The sequence below is a fragment of the Asparagus officinalis genome, chromosome 5, assembly GCF_001876935.1.
Source record: "Asparagus officinalis chromosome 5, Aspof.V1, whole genome shotgun sequence".
In the NCBI taxonomy this organism is placed as follows: Eukaryota; Viridiplantae; Streptophyta; class Magnoliopsida; order Asparagales; family Asparagaceae; genus Asparagus; species Asparagus officinalis.
In genome coordinates this window covers 122,894,802-122,910,760 of record NC_033798.1, presented here as the reverse complement: position 1 = coordinate 122,910,760, position 15,959 = coordinate 122,894,802, and the positions used below count along the sequence as shown (strand labels likewise).

Genomic DNA, 15,959 nt, shown 5'->3' with positions numbered 1-15,959 from the left:
TATAGTATTGTCAGCTTGCTCCTAATTTACGATAGGTGGTAGCTTGATTTTGTTGTTCTTAAGGATGGATTCGAAAATGGCTGGAACATCTTCGTCCTTGAAGGAGTACTCTTTTTGGAGTCTCGGACTCGAAGTCTTCTGCTGTCTTCGGGGTTGCTATTGTGATGTCTGATTAACGTCAACGACTGCTACAGGTGTCTTCCCTTTACCATGGGAGACGAAGCTTGAGTTCGGAGAGTTAGCCGTTGGTTGGCTTCTCTCGGCTTTCTTCCTTCTGAGGAAGCGTTCGGCCTGCTCTCCGCGCGTCTTCAACTCTTTCCATGTGTTGAACGGCGCGATTCCCATAACTTCTAATATCTCAATAGATAGGTTGTTATAACATGTTTGGAGGATGAAGTCCTCCGTGATTGGATCTCGGTAGTTCATCGCCTTATTCCGGAAACGTTTGATGAAGTCGTCGATCGTCTTTTTGTCTTCCTGTTTCTCCTTAAAGAGTGTCCTGATAGATATCTCGACGTTGTCGTCAAAGAAATTACTGAGGAATGAGCTCTCCATATCGTCCCAGCTGTTGATACTTCCAGGCTTAAAACGACGGTACTAATCGAAGGTAGGCCCGCGAAGGGTGCCGACGAATGACCGAACCATCAAGGCTTTATTGCCGGAGATCATGCCTAAGTGGGACTTGAAGTAGATTAGATATTAAGTAGAGGAGCCCTTCCCGTCGAATGGCGTGAAGTTGATCAAGTTGAACTTGGCCGGATACGAGATCGATTCCCACTCTCTCGAGTAAGGACACGAAATGCCGGTCCTTTTCACCTCTCGAACAGACATTAGAGCGTTAATTTTGCTCTCGAGGTCTTTCATCTTTTTGTCCTCATCTGTATCATGCTTTAGATGATTTATAAGAGGAACAACACGACTACCCCCGGTATTGTCATCTTTGGTGGGACCACCCCCAGCATGGTTATCTTCAGTAGGGCTACCCCTATCATTCTGATCAACGGGAGGGTTATCAGTATTGATGTATTCATCCACATCTGAATTGCTAGTTGCTTGACTAATATTGTTACGACGACTGGATTCACCTATCTGATTCGACAAGGCTCGGATATGTTGATCATGCTCTTCCCTCATTGGCAGCATAGCCATTTCCATTTCGAACTTGAAGTTCTCTTTTTGCTTAGCCAAGACATCCTCGATGATTTTGGCCATTTGCTCGGTGTTGATCATAAACGCCTCGCGGAATTATCCCATGCTGGACACGGTATTGTCAGAAGCGATGACAGAGTTCGCATCTGATGCTTCATCCTCTGAGAATAATCCGCTATTCATCCTCTAATAGTCCCTACGCCTAGTAGTTCCCGCGCGTAACCGAGTTATATGTTAGGATATGTCCAAAAAATGTCGGGGATTAAAACTTCGCGTTAACTTCTCCTTATCGACCATATTGATGGTGACCTTTGGGAGTTTATCATCTTGTGCAGCTGATCTTTTTCTATAGAAACGCCTTGGCTTGGACTTGGACATTCTGGTAGAGATCCTTTCAAATACCGAGACCCTCTATAGAGCGGTCTTGGGGTAGCTACACGCTGATAATACTGCACTGATAAGTTTGGTACACGGACAGTGAGAGTCCGTTTCCTGGGCACTTCTCTTTCAAGATTTATTCGTACCCCCAGTCTGATAGTACAACTCATCGATGTTGCGGTCAGAACAACCTATCGACTGTTGGTTTGATTCCTCAGATGGAACGTTGTCGTCTATTCGGCGTGTCTTCTTCTGAATAGGTAGCGCTTTATTGGCTTTAGCAGGAGTCACACGTTTGGAATCACACCCGTGTGAGGATGAAATTTTAACGGGCTCCTGGTTTTGTGCAGGCATCTCCACGTGGGTAGTTACGGGAATCAACTTGCTAGGATGTCGCGTACGACCCCTAGTCTGGATGGTTGCTCGGGGTTCCTTCAACGGTCCCAAGCATTCCTTAACAGGCGCTTTGCCTTGATCTTCATGTAAAGGACCCAGGCGATGCTTCAACGGAATTCTAAATTTGGAGAGGTCCACGTCGCCGTAGGGTTTCACCGAAGGTGTGATGGCAGAAAGAGCGAGATCCGAAGTTGACGAAGGCTGGGGAGAAACGTTGCTTGCTCTTGCCTTAGGCGTTGATTTGGCCTTTGGCATCCAAATTTGTTTGGATCTCGGTGATCTCTTAACCGTCTATTCCTTTTGCATTTCTTATGCTTTTTACACAAGGATCTGGGCATGCGCAAGAAGTGCGCAACGTTTCTGAATGCGCTCCTCAAGAGTGGAACAGTTCCGTTTGACACGAACCCATTCGTTAGTAGGTGGTTAGGAGGAGGTTCGTGAAGCTTGCTGTGGAGATGGCTTAGCCACTTGGCACTTTCTGAACTCCAAATCCGCTTGGTAACGGAGTCCGTCCACCTGATCCAAAGCCTTGGTGAATTGGCGCGTGAGGCATTGACGTTGCCTTTGACGTGCTCTCCTTAATAGAGTTAGCCCGCCTTCAGTAGTTAACTCCTTGATCGCGGAGGAGTTCAGATCTACAGATTTGGTCTCATTGAACGCCGGCGGATCGTTGTGAGGTGCGGCTGCAGCAACGGTAGCGGGGAATTCGCCTTCTTGAGTCTTCAGATCTGAAGACCAGCGGATCTTTCGGGTGGAAGAGACCTTCCTGCGCTTGTGAGGAGAGGCGGATCTGGAGGAGGAAGAGGAGACATACTCTTCAAACTTCTGTTGGTCGAGCTCGTATTCGACCTCTTCAGTCACGAGGATCTTGATCGTCGGTTGCGGCACGACAGTCTCGTTGACGAGACTATTGGCTCCTACTGTGGTCACCAACTTGTTTGGGGAGAAAGTTAATTTATTCATTGCTGTGTTCATTATAACTTTAAACATTATAATGAAAACAAAAGTTAGTCTTTTTATAAGATCTTTATATAATGAAAATTAAAAAAGTACAACTCTCGTCAAACAGTGCAACGGGTGTTTATCGCCTGCTGCTTGCGTGGGATCTTGGCTTGTGACGGGGACGATAGTATCCGTGGACCACCAAATGATCAGATCAGATCCGGAGCTTCGTTGATTCGCGAAGGAATCAAGAAACCGAAGCAATTATCTCAGCAACAGCGAGATAATCACTCTTCTCGAGATCACCGCAACGGGACAATCTCAAGGTAAAGAACCGGGCTGCAGATCTGACGAACTCTTCTTTTTTATGCTGAAGAATTCGCTGAAGTCTCCTCCTCCTCTCTGAAATTTGTGGCTCTTCAGTCCTCAATTCAGCAGGGCTTCGCGGACGCTCGAGAATTCTAGATCTGAAAAAATAAAGGTTCTGGGGCTGTATTTATAGGCTTCGGGACCCCCGTTTTCGGATATGAACAATCGATTCGATCTTATCTTCAGTTGTAACCACTTAACCATGTTCTTGGATGATATTCTATTAGTTGAAATAAATCCAGACGGTTAACGATCGAAAAATAGTTTTAAACTGCCAAATCAGTATTTTTGGGCTGCGGAGACCCGTGGGTGTCTCAGCGTGGCCGAGACACTTGTGAGTGTCTCGGCCTGGCGGAGACACTCATGGGTGTCTCGGCGAGGCCTGGAACGTAGTTTCGCGCGCTCTGTCGGTTTCCGCCGTATTTTCGTCGTCCGAACTCGGAATTGCGTGGTTCAAGATACGTTGGAAAGCTAACGAGGAGATATACAAGCTTCCATGATTGAATCATATGTGGAATAAATGGGATACGAGGGGCGCTTCTCCTTTCGTAAACTACGTGGGGCTCCCGATCGGTTCGTGTTTCCATTATTCCGAAGTTCCGTTGCTTCGTATGGTCCGTCGACTCACTTCGTGTGTTTGTCGTCGTCACATGAGCTTCTGTGACTCGAATAGCGACGTTCATCGTCTTCTCTCTGTCTCGAACCGCGTGCGGGGACCTATAGGTAATTTTTGACGCCTACAATCCTAAACTGTAATTCTTAAAGTTCAACAAAACTTTGGAGTTTCAGCATTGTAGAAGACGTATTGAGTATGAGTTGCCAAGAGCTGTAAGCTAAGATTCATAATTATTTCAAAATGTCGAGTATTTCATTTAGTACAATAAGATATCAACTCAAATTCATTTTGCTTTTTTAAGTTTGTGAACGCCTAGAGTCATGCCATGATTATGAAATCACATTCGGATTTTTTCGTTTCCTCCTGCCATCGCAAACCCACTTTTTCGTCTTTTTTCGATTTGTGAGTGCAAAGTGTTATATCACGAATCAAATTTGGATTTTTTGTTTCCTCATGCTAACGCAAACCCATTTTTCCTTTTTAAGTTTGTAAACACTTGCTAAAAATTGTACCATCAATAAAAATTGCATCTTCTTTTTTCCTATTAAGCTTGTGGGGCTCTTGGCCGTGATGGCATCCACGAGAGCTGTTCTCCAATGGTCGACGAAGACTCCCTTTCAAACTTTACTTCTTCCTTTTTTTATTTGTAGCTTTCCTCCCACTTTCTATAAATACCCCCCCACATCCTCAAGCAAAAACACAACAAACACTCAAAAAGCAAGCTAAGCTAAGCAACCTATACTAGAGAGAAAACTAAGAGCTAAATTTAAGTTTTAGAGAGAGAAGAGATGGCTTCACTCCCGATCATCAACATGGTCAAGCTCGACGGAGAGGAGAGACAAGCAACCATGAGCAAACTTCATGATGCTTGTGAGAACTGGGGATTCTTTGAGGTACAACACATCATCACAGCTACAATTAAATGTTCTTTATACAAATTCTCTGCACCGTGCGTGCTGGTTTATTTTGTAACAAATCATTTTTTCTCGTTATAATTTTGTGAATTTAGCTCTTGAATCATGGGATCTCCATTGAGTTGCTGGACAAAGTCGAGGGCATGACCAAGGGACACTATAAGAAGTGTATGGAGCAAAAGTTCAAGGAATTCGCGAAGCAGGCACTTGAGAGAGGGGAGGAATTGGACACGATAAGCAATATGGACTGGGAGAGCACTTTCTTCTTGAAACACCTCCCCCAGTCTAACATCACTGGAATCCCCGACCTCGAAGATGAATACAGGTAATTCAAGTTCATTTCTTCAATCATAATCATCTATTATTTATAGTCTGTTTGTTTTTTTTTCTTAAACTTCATAAAAATTCATAAATAAATAAAAAATTGACCTGGCGTCAACACTTTTATTGTAACTAGAAGTTTGTTGCCAGCGAAGTTTTGGATCAAGAAATACTCTATTAATATCGTCTACGCAGACTTCACAAGAAAGAGAAAAATGGGGTCCCACGCCGAACTTTTTTTCGCTCAAAATTCGAAGAACTATGAATTTACCGTGACTATCAACGTATAAATGATGCTAATAGTTTGTGAAAACTACAGGGAGGTGATGAAGGAATTCGCGTTGGAGCTAGAGAAACTAGCCGAGAGACTCCTCGACCTGCTATGCGAAAACTTGGGCCTAGAACAAGGCTACTTGAAAAAGGCCTTTGGTGGGTCGAACGGCCCAACTTTCGGCACGAAGGTCAGCAACTACCCTCCGTGCCCACGGCCGGAGCTTTTCAAGGGCCTGAGGGCCCACACCGACGCCGGCGGCCTCATCCTCCTCTTTCAAGACGATAAAGTCAGCGGACTTCAGCTCCTTAAGGACGGCGAATGGGTCGATGTGCCGCCGATGAGGCATTCGATTGTTGTCAACCTTGGTGATCAACTTGAGGTTAATTAGTACCAACTTCTATATCAGAAAATTTATCAGATTCTACTCAGTTACAAAATAACGCAAAATTCCCCTCAAAACCTTGATATTTTCATATATATAAAATATAAATAATAACGAAACCTTTTGGAACTAACCAATATCAACTCAATTTCTACGGCTGGGCAGTTGGTGTTAGAATATAGAATTATAATTCTCAACTTTCACAGCAACATCGAAATATCAAAGTTAGCATAGCGTTAGAATATAAAATTATAAAATTATATTGTCACGTTAAACGGTTTCAATGTTATGAATACCTAATAATATATTCATGATGGTTTTCCTAAATTACGCACGCTTCAATTAAACTATAGATCAATCATCATTAACGAAAAATAACATTTCAAAAAAAAAAAAATTGGTGATCATCAGGTGATTACTAATGGCAAGTACAAGAGCGTGATGCACCGTGTAGTCGCCCAGACCGACGGGAACAGGATGTCGATCGCGTCGTTCTACAATCCGGGCGGCGACGCCGTGATTTATCCGGCGCCGGCGCTGATAAAGGAAGAAGAAGAGAAGGAAAATGAAGTGACGACGTATCCAAAGTTCGTGTTCGAGGATTATATGAAGCTTTACGTTGCTCAAAAGTTTCAGGCCAAGGAACCCAGATTCGAGACCATGAAGGCTCTGGAATCAGTCGGCGCTTAACTAGTTATTATCACTGAATAAGGAAAGGCTCAAGTGTTACTGAGGTTTACTGAAAATAGATTAGTTAAGTTAATAATTGTTGTAATTAGCGTCCGTGTTAGCGGGCTCTGTGCTTGTTTGTGAGCGGTTTGCCACTAGAAAAAGTGACTCGTGAAGAGTGATGATTGTTCCGATTAAGAGTGTTGTGTTGATGTTTGAGAAAACTATTAACATGTTATCGTCATCATCATTAATATATTGTTATGTAATTTCGTATGACCAATCAGATATATTATGAGTGGGGGCCACACCCACGTGGGTGAGACAACCACCTTCGGTTTTTTGGGATGCAAAATTTTCTTATAAATAGGAACGGCTCCTAGGGTTTCGTGCAGGGGGCAAAACGCAGAGAAAAGGAGGGGTTTAGTCGGCTGTGAAGAGGAGAAAACAGAGAGTTTAGGAGACTTAGATCTGAAGGAAAACTTAGATCTTGAGGAGAGATTCTATAAGAGAGAGGTCAATTTCTTCTTGAGTAAAAATCAAATCTTTTTCTTTGAGACGAGCTTGTGAGTTGTACAAGTCATCGGTGTTCTCCTCATAGTTGAATCTCCCCTCCCCCTTCCCGTGGATGTAGGCAAGCTTGCCGAACCATGTAAATCACGTGTCTTTACTGTTATCTGGGTGTCGGCTATTGCTTGTAGGTTCCCTTAACAAGTCAGTCCTAGAACTGATGAGAGGAAGAGTGCATATTTCACTTTGTTGAGATATTTCACTTTCTATTCATATTTCCTTTGTGAAACGGGATATGGAGGTTGACTTGAGCTTTTCTGAAAATAAAAGTTAGGGTTTTCTCTCGGGTTATATCGCTTTTGCGGCGTGAGGGCGTGACTCTGCGCCTAACATATATACATGTTTTATGGTAAATTGTAGATAGCCCCTCATTCATACCTTCAATAGCAATTATTAACACTTAATATTGCTACCGAGGTAGAGATTCAGATAAAGATAACATGTACATAAAATAGTTCTGTGATGATAATGTTGGGCGTCGGCAGAAGCGTGCGCACAAACCAAACGAGTCATCGAGAACAATTACCGAGTGCAATTCACAAAAGAACGGCCAAAATCACACACAAACACAGAGATTTACGTGGTTCGACAAATTGCCTACGTCCACGAAGAGAGGATGTGGAGTTTTCATTATATGGAGGAGAAAATAACGGGTTACAACTCTCACAAACGCTCAAAATAACCCTAACAAAAGATCTCTCACTCCCTAACAATAATCTCCCTCTCAAAGTGCTCAAAACAATCAATAATCTCTGTTAACAACTCTCCTATAAACCCTAGAAAACGTGTTTCAATTTATATCAAAACACAATTCAATAATCTCTGTTAACAACTCTCCTATAAACCCTAGAAAACGTGTTTCAATTTATATCAAAACACAATTCAAAACAGGTTGGGAATCAGAAAACTACAAATCGACCCAATATCCGTTATCAGTCGACTGATGATGCCTCATCAGTCGACTAGTGGGTGAGCATCGGTCGACTGATGAAGCATCATCAGCCGACTTGTCAGAATGATAGTTTCTGACCCTATAATCAGCAAGCGATCAGTCGACTGATGATGTGTGATCAAACAACTGGCCCGCTTCTTTTCCTATAGTGTTGAATTTTCACGTTTTTCATCAATTTGAACAATTCATCGTCATTTTCTATAATTCTCTACCTCGGCGAAGTGTTCCCAAAACTGAGCTGACACCAACATGAGTACCAATGCGTCGTCTCGCAAAATCCGACTGTACCAATGTGGTTGCCTATATACCCCCTCTCCCAAGGGATCAAGTCGCCTGTAGTTCATCCAAATGGTCTCGATAGGCCTCAACAAGCACAAATTTATAACATGCTTCTACAATGATCGAACTTGTTGCTCGGAACCACCTTCGTGAGCATATCCGCTAGATTGTCTTTTGAGTGGACCTTCACGAGCTCTACATCTCCATCTTTAAGAACATATCAAACAAAGTGATAACGAATTTCAATATGCTTCGTCCTCGCATAGAAAACTTGATTATTTGCTAAATAAATAGTACTTATGCTATCACAATAAATGGTGACGGATCGCTGCGAAGCACCAAGATCTTCCAAAAGTCCTCGAAATCAAATTGCCTCCTTAACAGCCTCCGTAATCGCCATATACTCTACCTCCGTCGTCGATAAAGCCACTGTAGATTGCAAGGTGCATATGAAGTCTTCGACATCAACTCTCTATCTTCAACTATCTTTGGTGAGAGATCGGCTAAAAACTTTAAATGGGCTCCCAAAGGTACACTGACTGGTTTCGTCTCCATGCTCACATTGAATCACTGTAAAACATTCTTCAAATAAGCTACATGTGTCAAACAAATTCTGCCATTATCTCTATCTCTACCGATCTCCATCCCCAAAATATGCTTTGCTTCATCCAAATCCTTCATCTCAAATTTGCTCCAAAGCTGTATCTTCAAGTCATTTATGGCGGATCTGGAAATAGAAGCAACCAACATGTCATCGACATAAAGTAATAGATAAATGTACGCACCTCCACGCAACTTGTGATAGTACACATAAGGATCAAACTAGCTCCTAATGTATGAATGACCAAGCATGAACCTATCGAATCGCTTATACCACTATTTCGAAGATTGCTTCAATTAGTATAGCGATTTCTTCAATCTACAAACCAATTTCTCTTTTTTTTTTTTGCAGCTCGAAACCCTAATAGATGAGTTATATATATTTCCTCATTAAGATCACCATAAAGAAATATTGTTTTCACATCCAACTGATATAATTCCAAACCATACTGTGCCACTAAAGCTAGTAAGATCCGAATCGAAGAGTGCTTCACCACCAGAGAAAAGACCTAATTATAGTCAATGTCTTCTTTCTATGCATATCCCTTCACTACCAACCTAGCTTTGAACCTCACTGGAGTGCCCTGAATGCCCTCCTTCTTGGTATACACTCATTTACAGCCAATTGCCTTCCGCCCCTTTGGAAGCTCGACAAGCTCCCATGTGTCATTCTTCTGAAGAGACTTCATTTCCTCCGCATAACTTCCTGCCACAAATTAGTCTCTGAACTCTACTCAGCCTCTCTGAATATAGTGAGAACCATTTCATTGATACTCTCCACCGGAAGTGCATACGTAACCACTGTATCTATATACCTCACTGGCAACTGTATGTCTCTCCTCGGCCTCCTAAGTATAATAGAATGTTGATCCTGAGCCGTCGGTCCCTGATCCTGCTCTGTTGTACCTATATCCTCCAAATCATCGTTGTGCTCGCCTGACATCACCTCATTCGACACTCTAATGGATATAATCCCATCTGGACTCTGTAGAGCTGCATCAATCTCCACCACCTGCGATATCTCCTCTGTCGGGGTGCTCTCCATCGGATGAGAGCTGGGAGGCTTCAAGAACGAAGTCTCATCGAATGTGACGTCTCTACTCATCACAATCTTTTTTTTAACTGATTCCAAAGCTTGTATACTTTCACTCCACGCTTGAATCCTACAAATATAGCATTTCTAGCTCGCGGTTCCAACTTATCAGTCTTCACATGATAAAATACAGGGCATCCAAAAACCTTGAGCTAATCATAATCGTGTGCTGGATCTCCCGATCACATCTCCATAGAGGTCTTCCCCTCAATCATAGATGAAGGTAGCATATTAATGACGTGACTCGCATATGAAAGTACCTCAACACAAAAGATATTCTCCAAATCACTCTGTGATAACAAACATCGGACCTTCTCCAGTAATAACCAATTCAATCTCTCTGTCACCCCATTCTGCTGTGGTGTATAACTAACTGTGAAGTGCCTCTCTATGTCTTCGTCTCGACATAGCTGCTGAAAAGGGTCTAAATTGTACTCACCGTCGTTGTTGGATCTCAACGTCTTGATCTTTCTCCTTATCTGCAGCTCCAATCTTCTCTTTTACTCTACAAATATCTCTAGGACTTCACTCTTATGCTTTATGGTGTACACCATACAATGTCTAGAATAGTCATTCACAAATGTGATGAATCAATATCGTCCACCAAGTGATGTTGTCTTGGTGAGACCCCTAAACATCCATATGCACGTAGTCGAAGATGTTTGTCATCCTATGAACGGTGATCCTGAACTTCACTTTAGTCTTCTTACCAAGAACACAGTGAACATATAAATCAATCTTCCCACTCTTGGCTTCCTTCAATAGCCCCTGCTTGCACTATACCTACAATGACTTTTCTCTTGTGTGCCCCAATTTGTAGTGACATAGCCTACTCGCATCCGCCTCTGAAACTGCTGAAACTACCTAGCCAATCTTGATGCTTCCCTTTAGATAATAAAGATTCCTACTGCAGATTCCCTTTATTACTATCAAAGATCCCTTAATAACTTTTGCTACAGCGTTTTTCAAAGTCACATTGAATCCATTTGCCTCCAAAGCTCCAACAGAAATAAGATTCTTCTTCAATTGAGGAACAAATCTCACTTCATTCAGCTCTCGAACAACTCCATCGTGCATCCGAATCCTAACTGTACCTATCCCACAAATACCACAGGACTGATCGTTTTCCATGACCACCACACCCTCATTGAGCTTCTTGAAAGATGCAAACCAATCTATCTGGGAAGTCACATGATAAGTAGCATCAGAATCCAACATCCAATCTGATTCATCCGCATGGTTAACCTCTAGAGTAATCAATAAAGAAAAACATGAATCATCTGAATCATCACCACTCTTAGTGGCGTTCATCTCATTAGCCTTCAGCCCCTTCTTCTTGCTATTCTCCTTTTCTCTGAGCTTCGGGCAATCTCTCTTCCAATGTACTTGTTCTCTGTAAAAGGCACACTGGTTCTTTGAAATCTGGTAGTGACCTCTAGACTTCTACATGCCTCAATTACCACCTCTCGGATATGGACTCTTTCCTCTCGTCGACAAGACCTCTTCTGAAGTGCTAGCTCTGTAAGACTCTTTATCCTTCCTCCTCAAGTCGAAATTCGTCAATGCATTAGTCACTTCACTATGGGTGATGGGAGATCTACCATTCAATAAAGTGAGCATGAATGTATCATACTCCTCATCAGGTAAGGAGCCTAACCAAATAATCACCTTGTACTCATTTGATATCTTCTCATCCATATTCACCAAGTCCGACAACAACTTTGTGTAGTTGTTCACATGATTTGCAAGTGAGGTTCCCTTGGACATCTGGAATCTGAACAATCTTCATAGCAAGTGCAACCGGTTATCAACACTTTTCGTAATATACTTGGTTTTGAGAATCTCCCACATCTTCATCACAGACGTCACGCCGATAACATCGTACTTCAACACTTGTTCCAAACAAGATCTAATCACCCCACAAGCATTTCGATTCATCTTGTCCCATATTGCCTCATCATTCTTCGGTGGCCTCTCATAAACCATAACCGTTTCTTCCAAATTTTGAGCATTCAAAGCATGCTGCACATTGCTCATCCATAACCCAAAGTTGATCTTGTCGTCATACTTCACAACACTAATCTTCGATTCTAAAGTGCAACATGAAAGGTACTCGCCGTAGCCTTGCTACTTTCACCACTATCTCCTAACATTGCTTGCTAACTCCAAATTGTAGAGAAAGAACACCAAGTTTTTCTCCACCCAAAGCAAACCCTAGGTCTGAAACAATAGGCTCTGATACTAATTGTTACGTGTCGGCGGAAGCGTGCACACAAACCAAACGAGTCATCGAGCAATGAGAGGAGAAAACGAGTGCAATTCATAAAAGAACGGCCAAAATCACACACAAACACAGAGATTTATATGGTTTAGCAAATTGCCTACGCCTACGGGGAGAGGATAGGGAGATTTCACTATATGGAGGAGAAAACAACGGGTTACAATTCTCACAAACGCTCAAAATAATCCTAACCAAATATCTCTCACTCCCTCACAATAATCTCCCTCTCAAAGTGCTCAAAACAATCAATAATCTCTGTTAACAACTCTCCTACAAAGCCTAAAAAATATGTTTCAATTTATATCATAACACAATCCAAAACTGACTGGGAACAGAAAACTACAAACCAGTCCAATATCCATTATCATTCGACTGATGATGCCTCATCAGTCGACTAGTGGGTGAGTATTGGTCGACTGATGAAGCATCATCAGTCGACTTGTTAGAACGATGGTTTCTGACCCTGTAATGATCAAAACTGAACTATGTAATTCCCATTGTCTAAAATCATCCTCGTAGAATCCACATATGTAATTCCCATGTAACTTTATTTTATACTATTATTATAATAAAACTGAACTAGATTACTTATTCTTTCTAAAAATAATTTTTACACATTAGCCTTCACTTTACCTTTTGGAGGGCATGTGAGAACAATTTGGAGGGCATGTGAGAACAATTGTACATTGGGGCAAAAGACAAACTGCAAAAGACAAACTATAGACAAACATATTATTATTATTATAGTTTAAAATATAAGTTTTAAAATTTAACACACCATCATCTTAGATTCTCAAACAGCAAAGGAGCGATCAAAACTCAAAAGATCTTTTGAAGAGATAGAAAGCGAGTCCCTGTAACTTAAGGAAGCTGCAGGGTAAGTGGGAATCAAGAAAGTAAAGAGGAATCAATACTTAAATCATCTGGATATGTTCCTCGGAATAAGGATAAGAATATACTGTTATAAACTGATTCTTACTGACGCAATGTCATTGTTAAGTTAGCTGTGTTTAGGTGTAACGCATATTAAAGATGCTTCAATGCATAACGCCTATCATTAGTTCTTACTTCACTTGTTGGGTGGACCCTTAATCTATGTCCAAAATAGGGGAGCATTTGGACGTGAGGAAGTAAATGACAACATATATTAATAAAGGTAACTTTCTTTTGTTACCAAATAAACTATCACGCATTCTTATAATTATGAAAGTGGGGGCTGCCAAATGGCTAGAGGTGGCTCCCATATGGACTGGGGGTACATATATAGAAGGGGGCTGATATTAGGAAAGTTGATCTGAACTCGGTGATGAGATGTCTTCGGGTTCAGAACAATCGATCTGAGGCTACTAAGAAAAATACATAAACAACAATTATTGCTAACAACATTAACAACAAGTGTCTGGTTATCTTTGAAATACAGTAGAATAAAATGGAAAACATATAAATTATATAAAGGACAAGATTATCTAAAACATGTGCCATTTATCGCAATAGTTAGTGTGTGTATCTATATATATATATGAGAAAAATGAGTATGTTTTGTACCAAGCACAAGTTTTTGTGCTTGGTAGTAAGGTGAGATATTCTCCTCCACTCATTGAAATCGGGACCCACATTCACATGAGTTTGTGAATGGTTGGAATTGGAATAAGTGGATGAGAATAAGACACATCACTACTAAGTACAAAAATTTTGCCTTGCATATAGTTATATATATATATATATATATATAATATATATATATATATATATATAATATATATATATATATATATATATATATATATATATATATATATATATATATATATATAACAACACACCGGTCTTCTTAGATTTAAAAGTTTTATGACAATTTTTGCAAAACCTCTCAAATTTATGATAGTTCCTGAAAGTGCGGATCATCCACTCTATCTATCTATCTATCTATATATATATAATATATATATATATATATATATATATATATATTTATAATATATATATATATATATTATATATATATATATATATATATATAATATTATATTTAGATTAATGGGTATCATTGTCATAGGAGGGATTTCCTCCGTATGACGCTCTAAAATCACATGATTGAGCGACATTGTGGATGATCCGTTCCGTTTGCAACTTGATCTACATATTCTAAAACCCCAACAACACCAAATTTGGGTGAACCCGTCGTCGTTTGACCCCCCTTCATCACTCGTATCAATTTTAACGCGTTTTGAATGAATAGAACTTTTCACATGGCTGATGGAGGGTCAACGACGACGGGTTCACCCCAAATTTGGTGTGTTGGGGTTTTAGAATATGTAGATCAAGTTCAACGGAGCGGATCATCCACAATATCGCTCATCATGTGATTTTAGAGGCGTCATAGGAGGAAATCCCCTCCTATGACAAGGATACCCATTAATATCTCTCTCTCTCGTCTAATATATATTATATAATATATATATTATATATATATATATATATATATATATATATATATATATATATATGTATATTATATATATATTGCGTCTTCTTTGCCATAAAAGTTTTATGACATTTTTTTGCAAAACCTCTCAAAATTTATGATAGTTCCTGAAAGTGCGGATCACACGAGTGGATGATGTGTTCTCTTGAGTATTGCTAAGCCGATTCGTTAACATTTTAGTTTTTGTCATAAATTGCAACATCTTGGAAACTTCTCAAGGAGTGAATTCCTAGTTTATAAGTCCTTTTTATCTCTTCTTCACCGTTTATGACGTTATATATTCTTGCATATGTTCAACATTCAAAGTAGATTGGCGGCCATATTTTTCTGCATGATTTGATGCAGTATAAGAGCTCCAAATTTATTTTTTTCATGTGCATACAAGATATTGATATTATAAAAGAAGGCTTCATGGGGTTACAAGTGTAGTCAAACCCTACAGGATAAAGGAAAGATGTCAAGTCAATACTATGAGAGCAAACAAGGAATTCAAAGAAACGAAGATTGTTTTAATTTGACGACCACAGAAAACAATCACTGCCACGTATTAGGCAGATTGATTAGAGTGGTCAATTAAAAGATATCAATATCTTAATAATAGTAAAATTGTTTATTAAATTTTTTTGGAAAGAAATTTTGAATTAATTGTTTAAATTGGTGGCACAAAAAGCCCAGCACAGCACTTTTCTCCAAAATGTCACTATCTTAATAATAGTAAAACTGTTTATTATTTTTCGGAAAGAAATTTTGAATTAATTGTTTAAATTGATGGCATAAAAAGCCCTAGCATAGCACTTTTCTCTCATAATCTCCTCTTTTTTTTTTCACCCTTCTCCAAAATCTCAAATTCCATGCTCTCCCATATTAGGCTACACTATCCAGTATCCATTAACCCAGCACATACACCTTTATTACGCATATATCCAAATCCGTCGTATGACAACGAATTATCTCATATCCATATCCAATTTATGATTAAACTCAATCCTCATATACTTTTTAAAAATAATATCAGAGTTAAGATTATGATATAAAGACACATCTCATGTCAAATTCATGAATAATTGATTTCAAAGCATAGCCCATGATTGGAAATTTGGAACGACCGTGAGTTAAGGTGCTTAGGATGCAGTGGCCATAGTTTCCTTGTTGATTGTTAACATGCTTGCACATGTACATGCATGAAAAAAGACATTGAGCCCACACCCATACCCGAGCCCATACCTCCATGCTAGCTTTACCTCTCATCATCCATGGAACAAACATTGAATCCCTAAACCCATAATCTC

General features: G+C 40.3%; 1 protein-coding gene across 1 annotated transcript; it reads left to right on the top strand.

Annotated features, from left to right (window-relative positions):
• Nucleotides 4,533-6,693, top strand: LOC109841068 (1-aminocyclopropane-1-carboxylate oxidase-like). The gene is made up of 4 exons (XM_020409931.1): nucleotides 4,533-4,743; nucleotides 4,860-5,089; nucleotides 5,405-5,738; nucleotides 6,153-6,693. Exons 1-4 carry the CDS (start codon nucleotides 4,639-4,641, stop codon nucleotides 6,429-6,431), a joined length of 948 nt encoding a protein of 315 aa, XP_020265520.1. The 5' UTR covers nucleotides 4,533-4,638; the 3' UTR covers nucleotides 6,432-6,693.

Bases quoted from the DNA above. Each gene is read 5' to 3' on its own strand.
- LOC109841068 (XM_020409931.1), top strand. From the start codon at position 4,639: ATGGCTTCACTCCCGATCATCAACATGGTCAAGCTCGACGGAGAGGAG. The intron at 4,744-4,859 runs GTACAACACATC...TTGTGAATTTAG, and splicing joins AGAACTGGGGATTCTTTGAG to CTCTTGAATCATGGGATCTC. The intron at 5,090-5,404 runs GTAATTCAAGTT...TGAAAACTACAG, and splicing joins GACCTCGAAGATGAATACAG to GGAGGTGATGAAGGAATTCG.